Source organism: Denticeps clupeoides, chromosome 2 (genome assembly GCF_900700375.1).
Source record: "Denticeps clupeoides chromosome 2, fDenClu1.1, whole genome shotgun sequence".
NCBI classification, from domain to species: domain Eukaryota; kingdom Metazoa; phylum Chordata; class Actinopteri; order Clupeiformes; family Denticipitidae; genus Denticeps; species Denticeps clupeoides.
In genome coordinates this window covers 15,649,070-15,670,420 of record NC_041708.1, presented here as the reverse complement: position 1 = coordinate 15,670,420, position 21,351 = coordinate 15,649,070, and the positions used below count along the sequence as shown (strand labels likewise).

The window sequence follows — 21,351 nt, the reverse complement described above, 5'->3', positions numbered from 1 at the left end:
ATGTCTCTCTCTTCACTCCATAACGGACATTTACAACACACACTGTGTCCAGAAAGCCACTAGCATTGCGAAGGATTCAACATACCCCTCACATGTACTCTTCACCCTCTTAAAGGGTACCGAAGTCTTCAGGCTTTTACTGGCAAACTGTGCAATAGCTTTTTGTGACCATAATAATGCAGACATTGTGTTAATTCAAGAATCACATTTAAAACAAGAAGATGTTCATCACTTTCAGAATAAACAATTTAAAGTCATAGCCTGTTCCTGACCAAAAATAAGTCAAAGGGCATTGTAATATTATGTAAAACATGTAAAAGTTCATATAACTGGGCAGGACACAAGTGTTCAGTTGGCTTATGCTGTCATTAGCACTAGTTACATCAATTTACTATCCAAACAGCAAATTTAGAACCATTTCGTTAATTTATGCTGATTATATTAAAATGTTTGCAAAGGCACTGGTTATGACAATATAACCCCTTATTAGTAAATTCGTTCTTCCTGTGACCAAACACGTTGTATCAAAGGACAAATGGCATCAGAGAAGGTTACTCCATATAATTCATCTAGCTGATGCCTCTCAGAACTCCAATGCAGTGTTCTCACTAAACACAGAAAAGGCATTTGATTGCCTTGAACGGGGATACTTATGGTTACTTTTGGAGCACTGCGGGTTTGGACTAACACTCAAAATGATGATTAAAGCACTCCACTACTCTCCACTACCTCTGTGCTAAATGGTTTTTGCAAATCTCCCCTTTTGAATTACAACGAGGCAGTAGACCGGGGTGTCCCCTTTCTCATCTACTTTGCCCTCTCTTTAGAACCCGTTGCACAAAGAAATCGATCTCCCCAGTCAAATTATTAGACACCTCCAGTCATTTCTCACTGTATGCAGATATGTCCTGCATATCTGTCAAACAGTATCAAACAGTCCCCCATGTATTCCAGTTATTTGACAAATTTCCACTGAACATCCAGGGTATGGACATTGAGGCTGTGGAGAGATACACGTTCCTTGGGGTTCATCTGAACAATAAACTGGACCATTGTGCCTGGACTCATAACACAAATGCTCTCTATAAAAAAGGGCAGAGCAGGCGGTACCTGCTGCGGAGGCTCAGGTCTTTTGGAGTACAGGGGCCACTCCTTAAGACTTTTTATGACTCTCCAGTGGCATCAGCCATCTTTTACTGGGGCAGCAGCATCTCGCTGGGGACAGAAAGAGACTGAACAGGCTGATCCGGAGGGCCAGCTCTGTTCTAGGATGCCCTCTGGACCCAGTGGAGGTGGTGGAGTGACAGAAGAATGGTGGCTAAGCTGTCATCCCTGTTGGACAACATCTCCCACCCCATGCAGGAAACTCTGACAGCACTGAGCAGCTCCTTCAGTGGCTACTGCACCCACGATGTGGGAAGGAGAGGTTCAGAAGGTCTTTTCTTCCAACCGCTGTCAGACTCTATAACAAAGACCTCACAGTTGACCACACACACACAGAAAAATAAACACACACTTCAAATACATCACAGTAATTACCAACTGTACAGGTGTACCCTTTGCACTTTACCCATTTTACCCATTACTTTCCCCATTGCACATGTGTAGATCTCCATTGTACATTTGTAGAAATATACATATACATATTTATTTTTTTGCTGCTATTTACCTCTGTTTTTGCTGCTATTACTTCTGTTTCTGCCGTAACAAATGCAATCTCCAACTTGTGGGACTAATAAAGGTTGGTCTTATCTTATCTTAAATTACACACTCCATCTTGCAATAAGATAAACTGGTCCAAATCTGCACTAATGCCAATTGATCATGCAATTCATACCTTCATTTATCCCAATTGTGACCTCCTTTATAAAGGGAGTGCAGAATTATTAGGCAAGTTGTATTTTTGAGGAATAATTTTATTATTGAACAACAACCATGTTCTCAATGAACCCAAAAAACTCATTAATATCAAAGCTGAATGTTTTTGGAAGTAGTTTTTAGTTTGTTTTTATTTTTAGCTATTTTAGGGGGATATCTGTGTGTGCAGGTGACTATTACTGTGCATAATTATTAGGCAACTTAACAAAAAACAAATATATACCCATTTCAATTACTTATTTTTACCAGTGAAACCAATATAACATCTCCACATTCACAAATATACATTTCTAACATTCAAAAACAAAACAAAAACAAATCAGCAACCAATATAGCCACCTTTCTTTGCAAGGACACTCAAAAGCCTGCCATCCATGGATTCTGTCAGTGTTTTGATCTGTTCACCATCAACATTGCGTGCAGCAGCAACCACAGCCTCCCAGACATTGCTCAGAGAGGTGTACTGTTTTCCCTCCTTGTAAATCTCACATTTGATGATGGACCTCAGGTTCTCAATGGGGTTCAGATCATGTGAACAAGGAGGCCAGGTCATTAGTTTTTCTTCTTTTATACCCTTTCTTGCCAGCCACGCTGTGGAGTACTTGGACGCGTGTGATGGAGCATTGTCCTGCATGAAAATCGTGTTTTTGAAGGATGCAGACTTCTTCCTGTACCACTGCTTGAAGAAGGTGTCTTCCAGAAACTGGCAGTAGGACTGGGAATTGAGCTTGACTCCATCCTCAACCCGAAAAGGCCCCACAAGCTCATCTTTGATGATACCAGCCCAAACCAGTACTCCACCTCCACCTTGCTGGCGTCTGAGTCGGACGCCAGCAACTTACCAATCCAGCCACGGGCCCATCCATCTGGCCCATCAATACTCACTCTCATTTCATCAGTCCATAAAACCTTAGAAAAATCAGTCTTGAGATATTTCTTGGCCCAGTCTTGACGTTTCAGCTTGTGTGTCTTGTTCAGTGGTGGTCGTCTTTCAGCCTTTCTTACCTTGGCCATGTCTCTGAGTATTGCACACCTTGTGCTTTTGGGCACTCCAGTGATGTTGCAGCTCTGAAATATGGCCAAACTGGTGGCAAGCTGCACGCTTCACTTTTCTCAGTTCATGGGCAGTTATTTTGCGCCTTGGTTTTTCCACACGCTTCTTGCGACCCTGTTGACTATTTTGAATGAAATGCTTGATTGTTCGATGATCACGCTTCAGAAGCTTTGCAATTTTAAGAGTGCTGCATCCCTCTGCAAGATATCTCACTATTTTTTACTTTTCTGAGCCTGTCAAGTCCTTCTTTTGACCCATTTTGCCAAAGGAAAGGAAGTAATAATTATGCACACCTGATATAGGGTGTTGATGTCATTAGACCACACCCCTTCTCATTACAGAGATGCACATCACCTAATATGCTTAATTGGTAGTAGGCTTTCGAGCCTATACAGCTTGGAGTAAGACAACATGCATGAAGAGGATGATGTGGACAAAATACTAATTTGCCTAATAATTCTGCACTCCCTGTATACCTAAGCATCAAAATTAAAAGCTCCCTGTCAACTATCCTATGAGACAACTACTCTGAGCTCAAACAAAAATAACTGCAGATCTTCAAAGATGGAGCTCTTTAAAATGTTTATGCAAGCTAAAGTTACCATTCTTAAAATGAACCTCACCAATTTTTTGAGAATGCACATTTACATTTACAGCATTTATCAGACGCCCTTATCAGGAGAAACTTACAATCAGTAGTTACAGGGACAGTCCCCCTGGAGCAACTTAGGGTTAAGTGTCTTGCTCAGGGACACAATGGTAGTAGGTGGGATTTGAACCTAATTCTTCTGGTTCATGGGCGAGTGATTTACCCACTAGGCTACTGCCACCCCAGGCTGCCACTAGGCTAATGCACACTCACAGATTATCTTAACAACCCAAAAAAATAGGACTGAGTAGCCGTTCCTGATTTAAAAATGTACTTCCTTGCCTTCCAGAGCCGATCGAAACATATTTGGATGGATAAAGGACCACATATCCAATAGAAGCTACGTTGATCCATTCCAACGGACTTAGAGATTTACTATTTCTCTCAAATAGGATGGAAAAATACACTGGTATTACTTTCTCCTTTATGGAACAACCCTTGTTTAACATCAGATGGGTCACCCCTTTTTCTTTTCTACATGGTCATCTAAAAGTATCCATGTGTGATGCCCCGGGGCCAGGAGCTGTCACAGCAGGTGCCCATGCACCTGATTAGGGAGTCCCAATCCATTGCACCCGGCACCAATTGGGCTTAATGGATCGGGACTCCCATAAAACTGGAATGTAGCCGGCAGACCACGGCTGCAACATTGAAGTTGAATCTTTTATGTACTTTACGTCTGTTTTCAGCTCCTGGCAATTGGCACACGACCACAGGTTTGTTTGTGTTTGTTTCCTTGGTTTTGGCCCTTGTGCTTATTAATAAATCCCATTGCGGGGATTTTCGCTTTCCTTCCCCTGTCAGACCGCAGACGTTACACTATGTGCTTAATGACATTCATGATGATTGCACTTTTCACAACATCAGTACTTCACATGGGATCCATGATAATGGTTTACAGAGTAATTATGAATATATTTTATACCTTTATCATCAGAAAGAATTTGTTTTGTCTTTTATTGTATTTGTAGGATCTAATGTAGGATTGTGATGCTCAGGTGTCACTTGGCTTACCCAACTGACGCCTGGTTACCTGATTATTGGCCCTGATCACTCTAAGCTGCTGCTCATTAGCAGGACCCTTTATAAGTGTATCTGCAGGACACACAGGTTGTCCTGCATTTCTCTGATAAAGATGTTTGGAGTATGCTACATGTTTTTGAGTTGCTTCTGAGTAGAGGGGGCAAGAAGAAGCTGACAGTGAGCCGGAGGCTGACAGCAAAGAGTGAGAAGATGGCGACTTAGAGGAACACCGGTGGAGGCAGACAGAAGCTCGCCTCCCAGGCCCCACCGCTAGGGAAGCCTGCCTCTCCGTATCCTTTTCGGTTGCGAGTTCACACTGCCCTAAAACTCCTCAGATGGTCCGCAGCATGCAACCAGCATGGTGTCCGAACGCAGTGAGTGTTTGCCTTTTCTGGTAGTCACCGGTGTCTGTGCCCTGAGTATGCACCTCGCTGTCTTCTGGTGACCCCATCCCAGTGCCTAGGTGCTGCCTTCCGGCTGCAACCGAGAGGAGGGAAGCAACACCTGCAGGCAGCCAAAGGGTCTTGACTCCCTCTTTCCTCACCCCACCCCTGAGAAAGATGTCTGGTGTATGCATGTTTTTCAGTGTTGTTTAGGTTTTGACCATTGTGCCTTTTTCATTTCTTTTTATTAAACATGACCCTTTTGCACTCATGTTGAGCATTTGCGCCTTCTCCAAAATGTAAACATTTCATTTTACTTATTTAAGTGTCATTTCAGGGCAATGAATGCATGTGTCCCCAACCTATACTTACTATTAATTAAAATAATGCTTGCTGACAAACTAATGTGTCATGGGAACGGCGTACACAACAACCTTCCTCTTCGCTCCTTTTCCTCAGGCTGGCGAATCAAAACACATAAAGTACCAAAACACAAGCAGCACTAGGACCAATTAGCAGCAGCATCACAAAATAAGAGGAGGAGGAAGTTCCATTCCTCTTCATAGCACAGAACCCCTGACATGTCCGGTGTATTGGGAAGACTGCAGCTGTGACAAAATGAAACTCACAATCGCAGGGCCAGCAAAACCGAATTGGACCCTGGGCCTCCTCAAACATCTTAAGGTGGCCAAGGCTGCCAGGAGAGCACTTAAATTGCTCAGACACACACACACACACCACAGGTCTCCTGAATTTGGCAGCAGAGGAAGCAGTGGGTGCTGAATTGGATTAGCAGCCCTGAGCACTTTAATTTTCAGAAAATGGCTTAACGAATGATGTAGCCTAAGTATCATCCCAGCACCGGGGCCACAGCTAGCGAGCAAAGCACAAGGAGACTGTAAATAAAGGAGCTTTTCTCCCACTGAAAGACCTGCGGAGATTAACAAGGCTCCCAACGAAACACACTGCCATGAAGCAGATGAGTGGGAGGTGCAGGGTGGTAAATGGTGGGGGAGGGGTGGGCAGTCAGGGGTTTGTCTCCTTGCAGCAGTGCTCCAAATTTTTCTGCTGAAAAAAGATGAGTTAGTGTGTGTGTTAATGTAAACCTCATCACGTAAGATGTCAAGTCAGACAGCAAATCACAGCACTGTTACCTACGACGTCTCTGGACACCCAGTCAACATCTCTCCTTAACCAGCTCACCAGTATACTCCTGTGATACTCCAGCATATCCCCTGACCTGAGATCAGTAACACAGCTCATCTCTGATCGCAGCTCATCTCTCACCCCAAACAGAGAGGTGAGAGAGACATCAAAGATGGGATAGGTATGGTTACAGGCATGAGTGTGTCCCTGGAGTGTAAACACATGAGATCAGAAGCTGTGTGTCAGTCGATAGACATGAATGAATGAGTGTGTATGTGTGTGTGTGTGTGTGTGCCAATATAATTGATTGAGGACTTCTGAAGAGACACCCCCCATGCCCAATTGAAGCTCACTTTTTCCAATAATGACTTTGTTTTCGCTTCTCTTTTCCTTGATGTTGAGCAATGAGCCTTGGGTGTATGAGTGCATGTGTGAGAGAATAAATGGCTAATGTACAATATACAATGACAAGAAAAAAAGTATGTGAACCCTTTCCAAATTTCATGGTTTTCTGCATTAATTTGTCATAAAATGTGATCTGAGCTTAATTTAAGTCAAGGGTATTGACAAATATAATGTGCTGAATATAATAAAATAGATATTTATTTATTGAGAACAACCTCAAACAAAAACAATGTCATATTGCTAGTAGAAAGGTATGTGAACCCTTGGAATTAATGACTGGTTAAACCCCCTCACGTCAAGAATTATCTGAAGCAGGTAGTTGTGGATCATCTTATGGAGATGGAGGAATTTTAGTCCATTCTTCCTGGCCGAACTGCTTTAGCTCTGTCATATTCACTTCATGTGCATGCCTCTCTTCAAGTCAATCCTTGATTCTCAATTGGGTTGAGGTCTGGGCTCTGACTTGGCCACCCCAAAATGTGGATGTATTTTTTAAACCATTCTGTTGTGGACTTATTTCCCTTTTTTGGATTATTGGGCATGTTGATTCACAATACACTACAGAATTTTTTCCATACACTTGGGAATTCATCTCCCCCTCAATGAATGCAAGCTGGCCAGGCCCTGAAGACTCATGAACACATATGTTAACCAGTTCAAAAGATGCTTTCAAATTGTTGTCTTTCGCTATGGGTTGTTTTTTTACCTCATTGATGAGTCTTCACTTTTTTTGCTTTTATATAGGTCTAAGTAGTACCCTAATATTGTATCTAAAGTCTTTTTTAAATACATTGAAATGTAATTATGTTCCACATCTTCATCTTCAATGTTAGGACAAGTAAAAGTGCAAATATTACAGATTTTTTTAGCACATTGGTTTCATTTTCCAAAGATTCACCCTTTCTTTGTACCTCTTTCCAGCTTTATGTAAATCAACAATTCTTGAATGTGGTTCACATATGTATTCTTCTTGTGTGAAGCAATTTCAAAAAGTTTGATTGGATTTTTATCAGTTTAAGTATGTCTGATCCACACCTTCAAACTAATTTTTTTTAACAAGCCGTCTTTAACAATTTTTTTAATACCTGACCCCAATTAGCCTTTTTGAAGTCATTAACGCAATGGTTTTTCTATTAGCAATATGAAGTGTTTATGGTTGTGGGGCAGTGGTGGCCTAGCGGGTAAGAAAGCAGACCCATAATCAGAAGGTTGCCAGTTCAAATCTCGAACTGCCAAGGTGACACTCAGCAAAGTACCATCCCCACACACTGCTCCCCAGTCACCTGTCATTGCTGCCCACTGCTCACCAAGGCGATGGGTTAAAAGCAGTGTTTCACCGTGTGCTATGCTGTATTTCACAATGACAATCACTTCACTTTCCCTTGTTCTCAAAAAGACATGAACGATCTGAATTCTTTGTGCTGTTATTTTGGCCACATAATATTCCTCGATATAAATTTGTTGACCAAACCAGAGGTCTAAAACTCAGGCCACTTGGAGCCATTGGGATGATAATTTGTGGCACGCAGGATGATATAAAGGTTTGATGTTAATGTGGCCTGCAAATATGTGTTATATGTTATATTTTTTATTCAATGAATGCTATTTTAAGACATTTGAGTTTTCAATTTTAAAAAATGCTGAAAAGAGGGTAAAACTCCAGTCTGCCGTCCCGCTCCGGAGTCAGGCTCCAACCTGGACATTGAATGTTTTGTTTTTGTTGAATGCATGATGTGGCCCAACCTCACCCAGACCCTGTCTCCTGCAGTCCTCAGGTAATTTGAGTTTGAGACTCCTGATCTAGATAAACGTCTGGTTTTCATGCAGAAAACATTTAAAAGTGTTCACATAATTTTTCTTGGCACTGTATGTAAGTATGAGAATGTGTTCAATGTAAATATGTATGCAGTGTGAACATTTGCAGTGTGCAGTTAGTGTCTGTATTATGTGTGAATGTGTTAGAAAATTTTTGGTGTACAATATTTAATAGCGTACTATGTGAGTATATGTACGTAAAACAGCAGCCTTATCGGCAGACTAAACAGGGAGTAACCTAGCGAGTGAGGAAGCAGACTCATAAACAATGGGTTGTTTGTTCAAATCTCAATGACAAAACCAATCACTTTGATAAAGAATGGTCTATGCATTAAGAAGACTGTCAAAACCCCTAAAACTTAGCTCCAGCACGCTGGAACCTCAGAAGAAGTCAAGAGCACGTGCTCAGCATCATATCCAGAGGTTGTCTTTTGAAAATAGACATGAGTGCTGCCAGCATTGCTGTACAGGTTGATGGTTGAGGGGTCAGCCTGTCAGAGTTCAGAGCGTACACCCACATGTCATACCTCCAAGATGATTACTGACTTGATAAAAAAACTGAAGGTAAAGGACTGGACTGGCCAAGCATGTAGGGCCCTATGATCTTAGCGATGTGGAAAACATGGACAGAAACGCAGAATCCAACAAATAAAACAAAATCCTCTATAAAACACGATTTGTGTATGATGGCGTTTCTGGCCACTGCAGCCCACCTACACATGACCACTTGCCCGATCGGTTCTGTGGCAAGGCTTGGCTCAATGGAACGCCAATGTCCTCAGAAAATTCTGTAATTCGACTCTGAGTGCAGAGTTTAGAGCGGAACAATACCCAAACTATGTTTTATGAATCAGAAGAACAACTCTTCTGTATGTGATGACCACTTACAGTCAATAACTCATATAAGAGACAGAGAAAAGAAACAAACTAGCATGAGCTGCTCATGCCAGCAACTCTTGGTCATGCAAACAAACCAGCTGATTTAAAACATGATTTCATTATCATGATTCCAGTTCATTATGCAAGGGGGCACAACTTTTTTTTTAAATTCTAGGTCTCCTCAGTTTTTATTTATTTGATACGTTTATGTAATAATACAATTTCTTTGCATGAAATGCACATATTATTTACATGTAAATGGCTTACAAAAGCAAACAGTGATTAAATGTGATTTATCATTGAATACATATATTTATAATGGAAATCAAGGAACTTAGGAAAAAATAAAACTGATTTCATAGGACCCAAAGCATGTCTCCAGACCTAAACCCTATTGAGGGTCATCCTCAAATGGAAGGTGGAGGAGCACTAGGTCTCTAACATCCACCAGCTCTGTCATGTTGTCACGAAGGAGCGGAAGCGGATTCCAGTGAAAACCTGTGAAGCTCTAGTAAGGACATTTAAGGCAGTGCTGGAAAATAATGCTGGCCACACAAAAAATATTGACAATTTGGGCACAATTTTGATATTTTCACTTAGGGGTGTACTTTCTTTTGTTGTCAGTGGTTTTATACTCTATATTGTATCAAAGGGCCTTATCTTCAGTGTTGTTCTGAGGAAAGATATAATATGCACAAAGATGTGAAGGGTGTATGTTCATTTGAGTACATATGCATGTGTGTGTGTGGTGTGTCTAATTACAATGAAAAAAGTGCTTATTATCACACAGCAAAGGACTCACCACGTACCAGTCTCAGCAGCCCCTCTCCCAGAGGTCCTGTGGGTAAGTGCACTGCTCTACACATGAATGGGTGTGTGTGTGTGGGATTAATACACAGCACTCCTCAAACTTCACAGCTACAAAAATACAACACAAACACAACAATTATTCAGCACCCACACCTTAAATAGTATATCTCAAACAAACACTCTCTCTCTCTCTCTCTCTCTCTCAGAATTAATGCTTCTTGTTCACACATCAGTTGGTATGGTCGGGGCGCATATGTGCCTCAGTGGCTAAATCCCCTAGGTGGTGAGAAATGTGAGATGAAGGGTCAGGGGTCACTCAGACAGCAATGCAGTGGTACTGGGATTCAGGCCTGTATTACACCCATCTACAGGGCATTGTAGATCAATATGGCTAAAAATAGCCAGCCACTCATGTGCAGTAAATGAGCACATTTCGTCTTTTTCTTGAACCAGGTGCTGTGTATATACGTATTTACCAAAAACCTGTAATCTTCAGCAATATGCAAAAAGGATTAATATGACAAGGCCAAACAGGACAGGCTAGGTGTTATTCATAGGGCTAACACTAGGATAGGAACCTTGCTTATCCAGTTCTGAATGTACCAGAAGGAACCTCATCATCATCATCATCATCAAGCTGTGTATGTGAGTCGGAGTTTATCCAGGCAGAGCTTTTTGCTCTGTTCTTTATTACACATGAGGTCTAGTCTAAACTTTGATTTGTAGATATGGCTGTGAAAGTTGTGTCAACACCACAGTTTCTCTCCAGCATATTTAAAACTCTCTTCAGTAGACATATACCTGAAACTGTCCCTAAACCATTCATTAAAATAATTGAGGGCACTCCAGCATAAGCACACTTGCAGCCATCATCATTAATGTCTACTACTGTTTCATTTATAGTAGCAGGGGCTAACAGCATATAATCACTTCAGTAAACTGAACTCATCAGAGACCGGACCCATCCTGATCACGGCCTGTTCAACCTCCTGCCCTCTGGGAGGCGCTACAGGTTCATCAGTACTAGGACCAGCAGACTCAGAGACATCGTTAAGTAGCTAAATGGTCTTCTGCTAAACAGTGGTTAACAGACCTAAATCTCCACCAATTAACAATCTTCTAACAGATAAAAATAAACACGGGCAACTTCAGCATTGGAATAACCCCTGAGCACATGACCCCAGGGCATTTAGGGAAGTCCTTGCCAACAGGGAGGAAATATTACTCTTTGTGCGGCCATGGGTTTGGAGCGGCTTCTCCTTGGGTCTTACAACACCCAGCATCTCCTCACCTTTCTATAAGACATCCACCTGGACCACCAACAACACCATCCTGGGCCCGCACGTCACATTTATGTGACGTGCTTTCACAGGACAAACCATTTACATTTACATTTACGGCATTTGGCAGACGCCCTTATCCAGAGCGACTTACAACGTGCTTTCAAGTTACCATCGACGAAGAGATCAATTCCGGTTCACTAGGACCCCAACTATGAATACATCTATTTTATTCACTCTGTTGTAGATTCTGTACACAAAGTTCGACAACAAGAAAATTACAATTTAATCTAAATATTCTTTAAAGAGGAAGGTCTTGAGCTGTCGTTTGAAGGTGCTCAGTGACTGAGCTGTTCTGACCTCGAGGGGAAGTTCATTCCACCACCGAGGGGCCAAGACGGAAAAGAGTCTAGATGAATGTCTTCCTTTTACCTTCAGAGATGGAGGGACCAGGCGAGTCGTACTGGAGGCTCGGAGTAAACGAGGTGCAGTGTGAGGTGTAATAAGGGCTGTGAGGTAGGATGGTGCTACTCCATGTTTGGCTTTGTAGGCCAGCATCAGTATTTTGAACCTGATGTGTGCAGCTACTGGGAGCCAGTGGAGGGAACGTAGCAGAGGGGTGGTGTGGGAGAATTTGGGAAGGTTGAAGATTAGTCGTGCTGCTGCATTTTGTATTAGTTGTAGAGGTCGGATGGTACATAGTGGTAGGCCAGCTAGAAAGATAGTGGTTCACAGGACAAACCAAATCAGAGAGTGGTTCACCACCAACAGTAACCACTTTTTAAACGGCTGTCTGCCACCCTACTCCCCTTTCCTGAACCCTATAGAGGAGTTCTTCTCATCATGGACATGGAAGGTTTATGACAGACAACCATACACTAGAGAGAACCTCCTAAATGCAATGGAGCTGGCCTGTGTTGACATCCCAGTGGAGGCCGTCCAAGGATGGATTTGCCATTCCAGGGCGTTTTTCCCGCGGTGTCTGGCAAGAGACAATATAGCCTGCGATGTGGATGAGGTGACGCGGCCCGATGCAGCTCAGCGACATGATGCCGCACAGTGATTGTGGTGTGTGTGTGTTGTGAATAAAGTAAATAAAAAAAATTCACACCCTGCTCATGAGTACTGTTGTGTGCAATAGATTCTGTTTTTGCATTGAGTTGTGTTACAGTAGTGTACATGCAGAATTTTCTAGAGATTTATACTCTTCATATGAAACTCACAAATCGAAATGCCTAATCCTCTGCAGAGATCTAAGAAGATCCGTAACTGTAAAGTTTCTAAAAATTGGCAGTTGTGATATGAAGAACCTTCTCACAAATTGAGCATTGTGTTTTCAATTGTTTTGCTGTAGTGTGTAATGATGTGTATAGTGTTTACATTTTTGAAAGCTTCGAGTTTGAGATTTGAAGTGAGAAGGTGTGATTATGTTTATGTAGTTTTAGAAAAGGGTGTTGTGTTTAGACATTGGGGAACATGGAGGAAACGTTTGTGAAATGTGTTTTAGCATTTGAGAAAAACTGTAAGTTGTGTCTGAGCAGTATCGTCTAATAAATTGAGTATTACGTTTCACAGTGAGTTGGGGCTATAAATCCACCTTCTCCCAACTTCCTCCAAAAAGGAACTGGGCAGACTCCAAAGACTTTAAAGAATATTCTGCAGTCATAAACTAGCTTCAGCTGTGTGAATTAAGCCATTTCTTTGATTACAGGAATAACTGCACTGTCTAATCCTACTGTGAGCCCCAGTCCCCCGTTTCCTCTGCCGCTACTCTGGTAACATCTCGAGGGGATATAAGCTGGCTGTGGAGAAGGGATTTTCCTTCTGAAGTCCTGAAGTGTGATTTTCCAGAATGGGAAGAGCCACAGTGAGTAGATCATTTTATATGGTTGTAACACTGGATGTATGGTGCATACTGGTGGCCCATTGTGTATAGGACTTTTATGAAGACACAGATAGACTGACATCTCCATAGCAACTGAACCACAATTTGATGTTACAGGATCAAATCGAGGCAAAAAAAATGTGCAATACAGGTCAACATTGTTATAGATCATTTCAGAAAACATGTACAGAACTGTACATGAGATTATGAGTTTCTAAGGTATTAGACTTTCATTAAAGCAGTGAGAAGATCAAAAAGCAATGAATTGCATTCCAAGAGAGCATAAATATCTTGTTTGATAAACTGTGAAATATGATACAGACAATCAAAGAAATCTCAAAAGACGACAAACTGCAGCCATTTCTGTACAATACATTAAAATTGCCACAGCTCGATTCATTAATAATATTAAAATATGAAAGTCATCACTGCCCAACTTACAAACAAACCAAAAACCCCAACAGCAGAGAAAAGGATCTCCTGGTGTAGATCACCGCACATTTCCTCGGAGGCACCAGGACCAGTCTGCAGTTTCCTGTCCACTGTCCACAAAGGACACTTGTGTAGCAACCCCCCACTTCCCTTCCCAGACATTCTTTGCATGTCTGGATGTTTTCGCACAAACTACGCAGAGAGACTTCGCCCCAGCTGAGACAGGCAGAGGCCACTCACCAACGAAAGAATGACTCGACTGAAACACGTGCTGGAGACGTGTACGTGGAACTCCTCTCTGCAGCGGAGAGCAGCACCCTACCTGCACTCGAACTCACCTCCCGTTCAGCAGCACCAGCAGCTCTCCGGCGTGGTACAGGTCGTTGCGCGTCACGCGGCTGAAGCGGAACGAGTTGAGGTTGCAGAAGGTGACGGCGGGGAAATACATCATGGGCGCGGCGACCTCGTCCAGCTTGGTGACGTGCGGGTACTCGAAGTAGAACTGCACCCTGTCCACGCACACCAGCAGCAGCACGGCCAGCGAGCCCAGGAAGAAGAGGATCCACAAGCAGCGCTTGACGCAGACGCGCTCGTACGTGAACATGTGCGAGATGCCGTGCAGCGTGGAGCGGCTGGCGAACACCTCGATGGGCGCCGGCCGCTCGCACCGCATCTCCTCCAGGTCCGCCTTCAGCTCCATGCTGGCGAGCGTTCCACTGACGAAGTGACCGAGAGCGGAAGCCGAGCGACGTCGCTGCCCCTGCGCGAATCTGCGCACGCAACCACGCCGTCCCACTCAAACACCCCGGTTACATAAAGCGGGCTGCCGTCCCACAAAACACGCGGGCGTCCACTGCGCACTGTGACCAAGGTAACCCTAGCGCGACATCTTCTCCTGGAGGAGGCGCGCGTTCTGCTGACGTGGTCCGAGCGCCTGCGGATCGCATCCTCTCTCTTCACCTGCGGACACAGACACACAGACACACAGACACACAGACAGACAGACAGACAGACAGACAGACACGTGATTGGGACAGCACATTTCAACCACTTTTACCATTTGGAGCTGTGCGTGTCACAGAGCGTGATCAGCAGCAGCCATGGACAGTAGTCAGACCCTCACTCAGTCTCTTTGTGTTGTAGTATTGACTGTGTGTCATTGTCACTGTAGATGCCTGATCAAGAGGGCCAACACTGCACAAACCTTCAAAAGCTGACTCTGAATGTTGGATGTTGCTTAAGAAATCGGCACTTGGGTTCTAGTGGCAATTTTCACTTGAGGCTCAATCTGTTCCACTAACCAAAATCGGGTGGGTCTTGTCAAGGCTAGCTGTAGCCAGGTTTGTGTAATGACAATCCAGCTATCCCAAGCCACATTTTCAATACCATTTCACACAATGAAAGATTTTGTTTTTCAGGTTTGACGGTGAACCATTATGAAATCTGACAGGAACGCTCTATGAGCGAAAAATGTTTTTGAAAATGTTTTGACTTTTGGTCTCCCTCTCTACACATTTCAGACAGAATCAGAAGGAGGTGCTTGTGCATAAACTGTATATGATATTCAAATGACATTCAAATTTGATATTCAAATTTTCAGCACAGGTCTAAGGAACAGTTTAAATATTGCAAACAAATAAGAGCATCTTAAATGCTCTTTACTGGTGGGGCTATGTGAAGTTTGATATTGGCATCCTGTTTCTCACCTCATGGTAGACACCAGAAAAGCTCTATTTTCAGCCCACCTCCTGGATTGTGGGAAGTATTTCAGTTTCTTAGCATATACTTTTTCTAATTATTAAATTTTGCATCTGCTCTACAGTCAATTCAACTATAGGCCTATACTAAATCCATATTATTTACCACCTGAAATGTAAGGGGATTAAAAAAATTGCCAAATTAATGCAAATATGGAGTAGAATTAAACACCTACATGCCAAAATAGTCTTTTCCAAAAAGCTCCATTTGGACTTCTAATTATGCAGTTAGTTATATAGATATGGCAATGCTCTATTTTCAGCTGTCAGTTTCACACTCACATGGGTTAATCATTCGAAACATATCCCATTAGAGACATATCTGCTAAATCAATGTAAAATTCTTTCAGCAACATTGAATTGTGTTAATCTGTATGGGCCCTTGAAAACAACCCATCCTTCTACCCATCCCATAGTTTCATCATAGGTGGCAATTTTAATTGGGCTCTCCAATCTGAAATAAACAGATTCAAAGGGATTCTTGCCACTTATAATCAAACCAGAAAGGAACTGCAGTTATAATTTAGTTTGCACAGATGCACAGAGAAGGGACTATACTATTTAGTTAACATGTCATACATTTTCCAGAACTGACTACTTTTGGTTTATGCTTCTTTGATCACTACGATAGCATCAATATTTCAGATCGATCTGCACACCCTTAATGTTTGTTTGGTAAGACAGGGTTATTTATTAAAAACATGGGAAATAGAACACAAAATAATGTGCATTATTTACATGCTGTTCTCAGAGGGATCTAACCAGACCCATGGCCTGTCTATGCATTTCCCCCTGACTCTACTCTCCTGTTTGGAAAAAGTTCCAGCTTGGCTCTCCAGACAGTTGGCACCATGGCTTTGTGTTTGCAATGGGATCGGAGGTTGGCTACCACAGGACAAAGAGACAGATGGACAATTAGACTCAACAAGGACCTACTGGCTTCATACCAGACAACAGAAAGCCAAGAAGGAAAGTAGACAAGTAGAGCAGAAGACTGGTTCAGACCATGCATGCTAACAACTCTCTACTGTCATTACCTGGGTTCACAGTCTGTAAAACAACTCCTGTGTCCTCCTGTTGTTTGTGACACCACATGGGTAGTGTCACCAGGTGAAGTTCATGCTGGCAGACGAATCGCTGTGAAGGTGTCTACTGTATCCACTTATCCTGCATAGGAGAGTTTGCATATTAGCAGTGGGGGAAGAGGATTTTATTTATTTATTTTCTTAAACTTCATTAATCCCGATGGAAATTGCTTCTCTGCTTTTAACCCAGGCAGTTAGATAAAAAAAAAGCAACTAAAACATTCTACTCTTCATTCCCAGTCACAGAACCAGACTGATATTTGAGGGTTTGTGCTATTGGCTTCTACTTGATATGGTCAAAACAGATTTTGTTTTGCTGTTGATTTCTCAAGTCAAATTGTCCTTTGGAATGAATCAGTGGAGCCTAACAAATCTCTTTCTAAACATTTCACAATCACCTCTGGCTGAGATAATTGCTTAATTCTTAATTAGCTGGTAATTAGTTGGAATAATGCAACACAATTAGGAGATGCAGTCCTGCAGACATGTTTTGAGGAGTGGCATGGAGTCGAAGCACTCAAGTGGAAACACAACCTTCATATGCCTTTCAGTTGAGTCACAATCACAATAATTCAGCTGACAGTGATCCCACATGTCCATTTACGAACAGATCGACTGATTTGACACAGAAGGACAAAAGAGCATAGGTCCATGCCAATTTCTTCAGCATTAGGTGAAGACTGGCAAGGAGGCTGAAAAGATCGAAGGGTCATCTTGAATTTGCCATAGAGCCAGAGCAGAAGAGATTAGGAATACAAATCCTCTGTGAGAACCGGCAATCAGTAAAGCAATCAGTAAAAAACAATGAGATAGTGAGTGTGTGTTTATTTGTCAGACTCAAAATGTTGATGGATAGTCCTGCAATGTGCAAATGAAAAGCCTGTGCTGAGGATATACAGAATAGATATGCAGAATAAATTCTGAAAACAAAGGCCTTCTGAAGGTTAAAATCATACAGCCAAATGGAGACCTCCTGATACAGAACATGGATGCCACCACGCAAATTGTCACCTCTCTATTGTTCTACAGTTGCTACTGCAATATTTATGCAATATAAGATGAGAAAGGAGAAGACAGTTGGATCTCAGAAAAAAGTTGGTATGTGCATGGTGACAGTTTATGGAAAGACAGAATATTTTCATCTCTTCAACTGCAATTGTTGTGGTTACTATAAGAAACAAGATGTCTCACCATTTGCCTTTGGTCAGTTGGCAAAGTGCTCTTGATGAAGACAAAAACATTTTTAACAAAGAAATCATGACATTGATAAATATCTACTACTACTGTGCTACTACTGGCCATTAAAAAAAGATGTTGTGAGAAAGACTAAGTCTGTTCTCAGAAAACAAACACACACACACACACACCTCCTTCTATTGCAGTGGTGAGTGAACATATTGATTGTTTTCCTTGTGGTTTAACTGTAATTAAATGTTGGAAATAATCTTGTATATCAGTTACACACTGCTGACACAACACAGAAAACACCTTATTTTCACTATACACAGACCCAACAAATCACCATTCTTCATGCTAACTGAAGAGCCATAATATCATGACCACTAACAGGTGAAGTTTATTACACCGAATTGCCTGGTAATCCCATTACAATGTCAGCTGGCAGAGGCTGTCATTTATTAGGCTTCAAGTGGGTATATCAGACCTGTCAACAAGGCATGGTGGAGGAGGACATGGGGGTCGGGGGGCCAGGAAGGGGGGGGGGGGGGGTCAGTGGAGATGTGAGAGCCTTGTGGAGGTGATACACATGAAACACGGGGCTGACGTGCATGGACAGGGACTTCCAGATGTAAGCATGGCTTTTGTTGTCCGTCAGGACCAGGACCGGGTACACCGCCTCCTCCAGCCAGTGTCGCCCCTACTCTCGTGCTAGTTTGGAAGCTAAGAGCTCATGATTGCCCAAGTCATAGAGCCCACCAGGCTGCCACTGCACATCTATGAAGGCACCATTAATGCTGAAAGGTACATACAGGTTTTAGAACAACATACGCTTCCAACCAAGAGACATCCCTGCTTATTTCAGAAAGGCAATGCAAGGCCATATTCTGCATGTGTTACAACAGTGTGGCTTTGTAGTAAAAGAGTGTGGGTACTAGACTGGCCTGCCTGCAGTCCAAAACTGTCTCCCATTAAAAATGTGTGGAACATTATGGAGACCCTGGACTGTTGAACAACTGAAGTTGTACATCAAACAAGAATGGGAAAGAATTCCACCTACACAGCTTCAACAAATTGTGCTAATTCCCAAATGCTTACTGAGTGTTGTTAAAAGGAAAGGCAATGTAACACAGTGGTGAATATGCTCCCGACCCTGGTATATTGGAACATGTTGCAGGAATTAAATTCAAAATAAGTTAAGATTTGCAAAAAAACAATAAAGTCTATCAGTTTTAAACATTAGACATCAAACGTCTTTGTGGTTTTCAATTGAATACAGGTTGAAATGGATTTGCAAATCATTGTATTATCTTTTTATTTACGTTTTACACAATGTCCCAACTTCATTGAAATTTGGGTTGTATCTTATTCTAACTCAATCGTTTTATGTTGCTCAAAAATAATAACATAGAGTTTTAATTCGTATACATGTGTGTTAAACCTGCAAACCTGCAATGGGTTCAACCGTGTTAACCCCAAAGATCTATAAAGTGAAAAGCAAAAAGGCAGTAGCTCCAAGAAGTTAAGTCATAAGGTTTAATCCTTACTGAGGTTAACAATCCTGTGTATACATAGAACAGCAGGGCTACTGCTGTTTATATAGCAGCTCAGTCACAGTAAACACTTTAAGTTATGCAATTTAACACTGTCAAACATCATAAATTCATATCATATTGCCATCATGATCCCTGTTATCTTTATCTATGCCTTTCCTTGTCATATATTTTACTATTTGGTATTCCTTATTGTCAGTTGAGCAATTTGTAATCCACACAACACATTGAGTTTGTGGCTGGTTGAAATGAGCCTGTCTACTCTGAGCAGTGATAAATTACCTAAGTGTTATTTCATTTCAGGCCCATGCTGTGCATTTAGAGTAAAAGCAAAACCACCAGACTGAAATAGAAATAAAAAAGTGAATGAATTTTCTGCTGCTATATAGAGGTGTGAATTCCTCACTGAGGTGATGAGAATGCAGAAATCAGAATGGCTAAAAAATAGATGCTGAAACACTGGAGAACAGGTTTCCACCCAACAAGCCTTTGTCAGCGTTTAGAGGCCTGCAAGACATCAACAGCTACAGAAAACCGTTCCCATTGCAGGACAATGACTGCATTTCAATACACATCATGCATTTAATACGTTTTACAATTACCCAGCACTGGGTTTCACACAAAATGTGTCCTCTGCTTTTAACCCATCACCCTTGGTGAGCAGTGGGCAGCCATGAAAGTTGCCCAGGGAGCAGTGTGTGGGGATGGTGCATTGTTCTGTGGCGCCTTAGTGACACCTTGGCAATTCAATATCCGAACCTTCTGATTACAGGTCTGTTTCCTTACTCCATTGGTCAAGCATTGGAAAAGCACTGGAAAAGCATTGGTTGAATATGGAGTACTCCAAGGATCTAACTAGGAGCAATATTGTTATTTCAATAAATGTTTCCACACAGAAACAACTGTTAGGCAGATGACACAGAATCTCCCCTCAACATGGAAAAAAATTACTTATCTCAAATTAAGAGCAGTATACCAGACCTACTTCATGTGATTGTTGGTCTCTCAGCTTGCAGTCTCTAGTTAAATCAGTGATTCTTACTGAATGAGTCTTTAAGGGGCAGTGGAGGCTTAGTGGTTAAGGAAGCGGCCCTGTAATCACAAGGTTGCCGGTTCGAATCCCGATCTGCCAAGGTGCCACTGAGCAAAGCATTGTCCCCACACACTGCTCCCCGGGCACCTGTCATGGCTGCCCACTGCTCACTAAGGGTGATGGGTTAAATGCAGAGTACACATTTCACTCTGTGCACCATGTGCTGTGCTGCTGTGTATCACAATGACAATCTCTTCATTTTAAGCTACTGTTTTAGCATGAATTTCCAGACCAGACATTCGCAACTCAGGGCTACGCAGGACAAGGGAGCAGTTCACCCCCAACTTATCACACTAATCAGCAGTGGCCATTTATTCCCAAGTTTCTGATACTTTGATCCATTCATGGGAAGCCAAAATAATCCAGTTCTCATTAAGAGGAGGGACTATCAAGCATAAATATCTTTAATTTAAACATCTTCCATGCTGGCATGCTCTGATCCATAGTTTCATTTCTGTCTGTGTAGAGAGAAATTGGCACAGGGCAGTGACAGGAGAAAGAGATGAAAGCGGGATGGAGGTGTACAAATTCCATGTGAAAATGTGTGATTCGCTGTCCCCAGCTCTGCTCACCCTCCCCTTGCTTATGTGACACAGCGGCTCAATTACCAGGCTGGATACAGTATCTCTGTAATAGGAAGATAAGACCACACTTTTAATGACTTCCACTTTCATTAGCGGACTTAGAAAGGGACGGGTCGTGAGCAACTTCCTTTTTGTCTTTGCATGGATTGTTTTGACTATCACAGCACTCAGACTTCATGTCCTTATGAGAGGTGGGGCTCCATCTGGGACCAGGCTAATCCAGTTAATCCAGAACATACACCACAGTTCTCATTTGTTCCGGAGAGTGCAGCACACATCTGCCTTCTGTCATTTTTGGGACTGTGGTATATGCAGCCCTGTATTTTACATGAAAAACTGTTCCACAAATAGGGAACAGAAGCAGGTAACAATTTTTTTTCGCTTTTTTCCTTATAAAACATTACAGTAGACAGCGGCTCAATAATCATCTTCTGATGAAAAATTACTTTGTTGTATTTCCTCTG

The 21,351-nt window shown here is 42.3% G+C and overlaps 1 protein-coding gene across 1 annotated transcript in view; it reads right to left on the bottom strand.

Moving 5' to 3' along the window:
* Positions 1-14,625, bottom strand: part of asic1b (acid-sensing (proton-gated) ion channel 1b) — a 91,781-nt gene extending 77,156 nt beyond the window's left edge. Inside the window, exon 1 of the mRNA XM_028967303.1 lies at positions 13,978-14,625. Within this exon, the coding sequence (XP_028823136.1) occupies positions 13,978-14,339 (362 nt within the window). The 5' untranslated portion in view covers positions 14,340-14,625. The remainder of the gene's footprint in view (positions 1-13,977) is intronic.
* Between the last annotated feature and the right edge of the window lie 6,726 nt (positions 14,626-21,351).